This window comes from Lonchura striata, chromosome 5, assembly GCF_046129695.1.
Source record: "Lonchura striata isolate bLonStr1 chromosome 5, bLonStr1.mat, whole genome shotgun sequence".
Classification (NCBI taxonomy): domain Eukaryota; kingdom Metazoa; phylum Chordata; class Aves; order Passeriformes; family Estrildidae; genus Lonchura; species Lonchura striata.
Genome location: NC_134607.1, coordinates 54,828,966 through 54,837,237, shown reverse-complemented (window position 1 = coordinate 54,837,237; position 8,272 = coordinate 54,828,966). Strand labels below are relative to the sequence as shown.

The 8,272-nt window shown below is 35.0% G+C and overlaps 1 protein-coding gene across 1 annotated transcript in view; it reads right to left on the bottom strand.

The window, feature by feature from the left end:
• Window positions 1–4,969: 4,969 nt before the first annotated feature.
• The window catches only part of CFAP54 (cilia and flagella associated protein 54), a 101,573-nt gene continuing 98,270 nt past the window's right edge, over window positions 4,970–8,272 (bottom strand). The window contains exons 68-69 of the mRNA XM_031507516.2: window positions 7,620–7,697; window positions 4,970–5,106 (exon numbers count right to left, since the gene is read on the bottom strand). Coding sequence (XP_031363376.2) covers window positions 4,987–5,106; window positions 7,620–7,697 — 198 coding nt within the window. The 3' untranslated portion in view covers window positions 4,970–4,986. The remainder of the gene's footprint in view (window positions 5,107–7,619; window positions 7,698–8,272) is intronic.

Sequence of the window (8,272 nt, the reverse complement as noted above, 5' to 3'; positions counted from 1 at the left end):
AGGAGAGCACCTGCCTGACAAGCCCTGAAGCCTTGAACAATTAACAATTTGGGGGATTTTAAGTAAACACGATCAGCATGTTTTCCTTCATTCTGTAACAGGCCCTCAGTTAAATCAATTTTTCCTGCTGGCAGGACCTTTGCTGGCATTTTTTTTATGCCAGTGCCTGTGCTGTGCTTGTTCTTGGTATTTGCAAGGAACCACTGGGACACGTTGGTGCATTCCATTTGTGGAAAGGATCACAGCTCTAAGCCCAACCATTAAAGCCAAAGTGGTGTTATTGCTGAAAGGCCATCGGTGCAAGGCAGAGCATTCCCAGCAATTGTGCAAGGCTGTAAAAGCAGTGGGAGTGTGAGCAATACACAGGTGAAGAGAGACAAAAATAGTTTATATAATATTTTAACTGTATTATTACGACTATTATTATTACAACTTTTTCCACATAGAAATATTCTTTCTTTTCCCGTAATAATTAGACCTGGATAACAATTCTTGGATTAGGCTAAGATTTCAATTATGCTAATACATTTTGCCTTTAAACATACATAGGTTTCCTCTTTGCCCATAAAAAAGTTTTTCATTGTAGAGGCAGTGACATTAGGTTCTGAAGGATAAGCCACAGAGTTCCAGGGAATAAGAGCAGTCAGGACACTAGGGAAAAAAAGACATTAATTTCTTTATGGTTATAATAATTTTTTAGAGTGGTTTGGAAACCACTTAAAAGTTGGTATTATCCCATTTGGTAGTGGAACCATAGGAATGTGATAATGGGATAGAGATAACTAATACATTATATGATGATAAAATATATACAGTAATTTCATATGATAGACAGGATCTTGACTTTCTCTGCTAGCTCTGCTGTATAGTAGCTGTATGATGCCAGAATTCACAGGGAATGAAGAAATCATCACTGCCAAAAAGCAAGGAGCTTTGCCTAGGGCATTGAAATTTTTAGGTGGTTGCTGAAATGTACTTTTCAACTCTGAATGTCTGGCCAGGAGCTAAACCAGCCCTGTAGGTGCTCTGTGTTTTCAGAGACTTTCACCCTCCACACAGAACTATAGGGCTGGCTCAGTCAGCTCATGATTATTTTGTAGGTAGCGCATCTGGTTCCACACCGAGTTTTGGTGCCATTTGCTTCAGCACAGCCTTTCTTTTTTTTCTTTGCACATTAAGTAGAATCCTAAATCATGCTGAGATGGTAGATAAATGAGAATAATTCTAATTAGCTCTGGGGTTTCAAAGTAGAAAATTAAATTGCAGTGGTAAATATTTGACTTCAGCACTTGCCTCTGGACCCTTTCACCCACTCTGTTTAAAAGATTAACCTATGCTTCATATTTTCACTTTTCTCATTTAATGATGTTCTCAGTATCTTTAACTCAAAGAAAACCTTTGGCAAGCATAAATGCATCTCTCTGCTGGTTTAATTAGTTCAGCATATTAGCCAACAATTAATTCTAACTCCATCATTATTCTTTTAAAGAATCTTCCTTCTCGGATTTCACTGAAATGGACTGGAAACAAATGATTGTTCCATTACAGTGTGTCTCAACTGAATAATAATATAAATAGCCTTCCTCTTTCATTCAAGGATCTGAAAATATTTTCCAAATGTTGTTGCAGAAAACTTAAAATCCCTCACTGATGAGGGGATTACTGTTATCTTCAGATAAAGAAACTGAGGCATAGTGAGGGTAATTACTAGGATTATTTTGTTAGATTGATGTCATCCAGAAAATGAATATATACTTTGGACAACAAAAAATTGTGAATTGTAGCAGAGCTGTAGTGGAATTTAAAAACCAGTCACATGCAATTGGATAAATCTGTGTGAAATTACTGATTTCCACATCATAAAATTAATTTAACCAGAAATAATTTCAAGTTACTGTATATTTGTAGGCATGAGAAATCCTGTGAATGCCTTGAATGTAGAACATCTTTCAAGGCACCAATATAATTTAAAACTATATTGAAAGAGTATTTGAAAACTGAAATATTCTAAAATCCATTCAGACCTTTCACTGTTAAGCTCCCTGTTCAAATTCAATTTGAGGTCCAGCATGCTCTTGATGATAAAATTTTTAATTACAGGACCAGAAGCTGTTTTTTTTCTCAGTGTTTTTGCTTCATTCAGTTCACATAACAGAAAATACTGAAATATTTTTAAAACCCCAAACACCTCCTTTTACTATAGGTCTTTCTTGTCCCACACTTGATGGGATGGACTGAAGATAAAATGTCATTGTTTTCAGAATCTTTCAATTTCTCCCCAAAGTGTGCTTTCTCTCTATTTTTTTTTCTCTCTCTCTTCCCTTGCCCCATCCCTCGATTTATTAGATAGAGAAGCACTATCCATTCCTTCCACAGATGTAGAATGGAGAAATATTTCAGTTAAAATTTGAAAATAATTGGTAAACATGCCAGGGGTTCAAAGCTGTCAATAGTAGCTCTTTGGCATTGTTGTATGGGGCAGATCATAGAGAGGAACTTCCCATAGCAGGAAGATCTTCCCTTACAAAGTGAAATCTTCCTTCCTCCTCTTCCTTTTTAATTTTGGAAACAGTGACACAAGTAGATTCTATACAAATCTAATTCAGCATGGTGTTGACACAAATCTATTGTGCTTTCACATATTGAAGGCTTTAGTCTCCATTTACTGCTAAGGACAAAAACCTCACCCAACTACTGCAATACATAACCAAGAAACAATTTGCTTTGCAATTGCTTTTATACTTTTTTTTTCTGTGTGATTACTGGAGACATTCAGGTATGAGCTTCCCTCCCTACAAGCAGTTTTTAACTAAAGAGTTTAATTATATGCTAAAAGAAAAATGTTTTCTCCAATGTTTCTTCTAAAACCTGCATTGAATATTTTATCTTGTGTTTATAAGAATAAAATCTGCTGCTATGGATACAGTGAGGTCAACATTTTAATGTTATTATTTCACTGTGCTGTGTGTTAAAGGATAATATTCTTCTTTAAAACAAAAATCTCAGAAAATATGTATTATAGGAAAGTAAGTATAGTAATGTATTTTAAATGAATAGGTAAAGGCTTTTATTTAATATTTCTCTTTCAAGTATAGGAAATATAACAAGGTCCAAACAGGCAGCACTGAAAAAACACATTGTCTGTAATAGAACTTCTCTTCCATTTTCACCTGATGCTATAGCATGTTTTACAAATATTAATTAAGCTGTATAAAAGTCCTAAGATAATCCTCAAGGTGACCCCCCCCCCAAAAAAAAAAAAAAAAAGATAGATTTTTAGTTTGTTCAAAACACAACAAAAGACAGAACACCTTGTTGGTTTGTTTTGTAAAAGCTGTAATTTCCTACTTGTTCCTTGTAAAAGAAAAATGAGTAATGTCAATTTTTATCTTTCTTGCTTTTTGAAAAACTGCAGAATAATAAATTATTTTAACGAAAGAATAATGCTAAGGAGTGTCTCCTCCAAACTGGCTGTTAGGCAGTCAAGTTAAATAAACATACTAACTCAGTTTTTAAATTGTCTTGCAAAAATAACTGCCCTATCAATTACTCACTTTTCCCTTTCTTTACACCACTGTATCATTATCCTTCTAATTTTCCTACTACCTACAGCATTCCAGAAAAGTGTACACAAAATAAAAAACAGCTCACCTTTTAAACAGCTACACATAATGCAAATACATCCAGTCTTCTTTTTTTTTTATAGGACCAAAGAGAAATAGGAGAGAACTTTTTTTCCCTTTCTTCCTGCACTGATCACATTTAGGATACTCATTATTCAGAATTTTACCTCTCTCTCCCTCTTCCTCCCAAAAAGAAACTCAACCAGATATTTCTCTGAAAAGCACAAGCCAAGGTAAATCTGCAATTTCCAAATAGTTCAAAAAGTTTATTGTTTTATCACTGAGCTACAGTACAGGAAGTGCCTGACTGAAGTGAAAGGGACTGGCATTTTTCACAGGAAATGAGACCAGGAATGGTAACCATTAATGATGAATTTTCCTGGAAATATAAAACCATAATTAGTTACAGGACAAGTCTCACAGGATTCCTGCCCAAATGTCCTGGGGTTTTTTTGATGTTTGTTGCAAACAAATCAATATAAGTAACAAAGGAGTGCCTGGATTTGGAATGTGAGTAAAACCAAAGGGTCAGGGCCCCTCCCTGGTCTGCTAATTCACTTGTTCATGTCAAATTCTCCATCTCAAACCCTGGAGCATTTTAGATGCTCCACCCATTGAGATGGAGAATATGCTCAAGCATATTGCCTCACATGGCTGTTGGTAGGACTCATTTGTATTTCTTGAATACTTCAAAATAATATTTACAGCAACATTCAGAAAGGTTCCCTTAGCTTTTCAGAATGATATAAAAAATATTCTGTACTGTACCATTTTATTCTTAGTACTGTCTTGTTAGGGGGGCAGTTGTTTCTTTGTTGAGGGGGTTTCTTTGTTTTTTAAAAACATGCTTTAAATTATAAAGACATCTGAATGATCACTTGCACCCTCAACAACCTGAAATGCTAGTTTCCAAACAGATGAATAGAAGAACAAGCTCAGTGATCATTTTAGGCCCACCAAAAATTCTCAACTTCAAAAATAATACCAACTTTTGATAACTGCAAAAGCAATTTAAAATTGCTGATAAGAATACAACTTCAGGGGAAAAAGGAGTATCTATTAGCAGGAACTAGAAGACTACAAACCTACTCAGCTTTTCTAAACAATAAGAAATTGTTTAGAGAGTACTAGAGAATCCTCTTATAAATAAACTACTTACAAAATATTAAATTCCTAAAAATTATTTTTATTTTAAAAACTACTAATGCTTAAATAATTTGAAATAACCTAAAAGTGAAAATTACAAAACATAACAGGAGCCAAATCCTGGTGTGACTAATGAAGTTGTTATATTAACACTGGAACTTAAGTCTAAGTCTGTAGCATCCAGCTAGTAACTGAATAAATTATTGCAAAATAACATTTAATGAAGCAGAGTAATGATCCAATCAAAAAGACTTCCTTCAGTTATTATACATCCATATGCAAGATCAAACATATCTTTCAAATTTGCTATTGATTGCAAAGTAACATCAAATGGGATCTGAAAAAAAAAACCACAAAAACTAAATTAATAACTTTATTAAGCTTAGAGGTACCAAAAAAGTACATATATACCAATACACAGATATATATATACACACACATACTAATATACATACACATATATACCAATAGTTTAATATAAATCCAGATTTCTGAACTACAACCAATGAGTAAGTTTGACATTTTTATTGCCTTGGTATAAATTTGTGGTTAATGACACGTCTTGCAGGAAATTAGTAAAACAGGATTCAAGGGTAGAAACCTTTATGAACAGTCTTGCTCACAAAGTTTATCATGATCATCTGTTGGTAAAATGAAGAGCGGTAAGTATGATTAGTAATTTGGAAGGCTTTTCCTAAGATGAGAAATTGAAGGAATTGAGCTAACAGTAAAAGGTGAAATAGAGGGCAATCATAAACTGATTTGAGTGTCCATTGAACACAGAGAACTATTTAACTGATTTAGGTATCAGCAAAAAACAATTGAAGACAGAAATGATTGGAATAAGTTACACAGGGAGGTTAATTTTTAATGCAATTATTTTATTTATACATTTACTTCTAACATTTAAGATTGGAGCTTTCAAACACTACACTTCATCTCCCTCAAGGACATAGCTACTCATTAAACAGAATTAAAAACAAGCAGGTTGATAATTTTTTATTCTCAAAACATGAAAAGTCAAATCATTTTAAATGAATAATTCAATGAAAATGCACTTTCTCAATTTATAAATATAATTCAGGGCTGAATCAAAAGCACTGTAGGACATACAGAGAGAAAAAACAGAATCAAAGAAGAGAAAGTGGAAACATGACAGAAGAGTGACAGCTCAGACAATGAGAAAACAAAGACCACAAATTAGAACTGACTTTGCCCGATTAATTCACCAGAACACGAGCAACAGAAAAGTGTTTGGTAAGGGAAAATGGTGAAAAACTACATACAAGAAATGTATCTGCTGCCTTCTCCTGCATGCTTGATTACAAAGGGGATGTACTATTCTGTGGTGTACATAGTCCCTCCCTGAGCTTTCTGTCTCTGGCTGAGACGGGGTAATGCACACATACAACTTATATGAAAGTTTGGAAATGCTACTTTGAAATATGCTATATATAAGGAAGTGCTAAGCACCCTGCAATTCTGTTTGCTTCAGAGAAGAACAAGGATACTCAGCATCTTGAAGGATTAAGCTTCAGCTACTCAGCCAAAATTACCATATCTCAAAGCATCTTAGCTTGAATCTTGTATTTGAAATTTCATCATGAAAAGCTCTGTGATGTTCCACCTGGTTGTGGAATTTACAATGCATAAACATCATATCCTTAATAGAAAATCACCACTAAATTTGCTCCCCCACTTCCATCATAGATCCACAAATATAAGCAGGCAAAGTAAAAGGAATTCACAAGAATTTAAACAGTTCCAGAAATTTTTCATGATTCTGTGAAAGTTTGTCTGTATCTTTCCCTAGGAATCTATCAAATCTTGCTACCATGGAAGATACTTCAGTGGGACTCTGAAAAGCGAAGCTTTGCAGAAGGGATGTGGGTGTATTCTGATGCATTGATAAAGCCAGATTGTGTGATATGAAGGCCTGGGAGTCATTTGAGAGAACTTCGGGATGGATAACAAGGGGTGGCAAGAAAGGTGCAATGTGTATCAAAGGGAAGTGTGTACTCTCAGGTACCAGGCTGCAGGGCACACAGGACAGATTCTCTCTGCTGTAACAGGCAGTATTCTCTCTCGGGTAAGTCAGATTCTGTTCTGGTAGGAAGAGCTCTCTGACTGGAAGAGTACAGTGGATGCCTTTTCCATTATCATTGCATTGTGAACAATTACTGGCAAGATATTTGAGGATCAGTTGAGGGAGTGATATGTGACAGTGGACTGCAGAATCTCCTGTGGAGTCCCTTGAGCTGTGGTCCTTTCCTGATGTCCCCACAGTGGCTGAGAACACTGAACAGCACTGCTCCCCACCATGGGCCAGTCCCCACAGTCTCCTCTGGGATACTGACTGCACTGGATAACAGCATGAATAAGATGCTTTGTCCAGCAGCATGGACAAAAAAAGTGGCATGCTATCTCTCAAAACATGTCATGGGCAAGGCAGAGAAAGCTAAAGAAAATTAAATAATCAAGTCTGAATAACTGCAAAAATACAAGAATGGAAAGAAATTGCATTTGGTGATTCCATCACAGAAATTCAATGGAGTCTGTGTAAACAATGACCTGAGAATGGTGGATAATCTGTATTAACCATTGTGAGCAAAAATCCCCTTTTAATACACTTCTGCATGTATGAATAGTTGATTCTAATGAACAGTGAAGATATTCACAGTTTATAATCATGCACATTTGTATTTTATTTGTAAAGATGATAAAATAAAACCAAAACAAAATAAGGAAAAAAATGGGAAGATGCATAGTGCTATAATCCATGTTTCAGTTTAATTGAACAATTGTTTTATTTTAGAAAACAGATTATTACTCTTAATGAGAACAACATACCTCAGTTAATGGAGAGGACAGGGCTGGAACAACAGACAGCAGTGCTTTGACTTCAGACAAACACCTTTTAATAATTTCCTAATGGTATAAAACAAGAAAATATTTGCACTATCTGTGTACTACAAACATATGCTGTACTATCAGTCTTCTCCGATAAGCTAACAGATGGCTCAGCCTTACAAATTTTTTCAGAATATTCAAGTTTTAGGTTATTCTAATTGAATTCACAGCAAAGTAAACCGTAGCTGATGAATATAAATTTTCTGAAACACAAATAGCAGTGCTTCCTGTACAAACACAATGCCCAAATCTTGCAGTTTCTACTAGAGACAAAATTGCTCCTGGTTCAGGTTTTAAATCCAGTGACTTAGCATACTTGTGCTATGTGTTTACTGAAGATATGATAAACAAACACCCTGACAAGATGATATTTATACAAGTATAATGCATGGCATGGTAATCCTATTAGTATTCTAAACATTTTTTTACCAATTACTGACATATTTTAATGAAATTTTGAGCAAACGCCTTCAGGTAATCAGAAACACCAACTAAAGGACAGCTCTGTCTACCCTCCTGAACACAGTGATTGGCCAAAATATCATTTGTTCTTCAAGCTGGTCAAAATACAGCTTTGTAATAATGGCACAGTG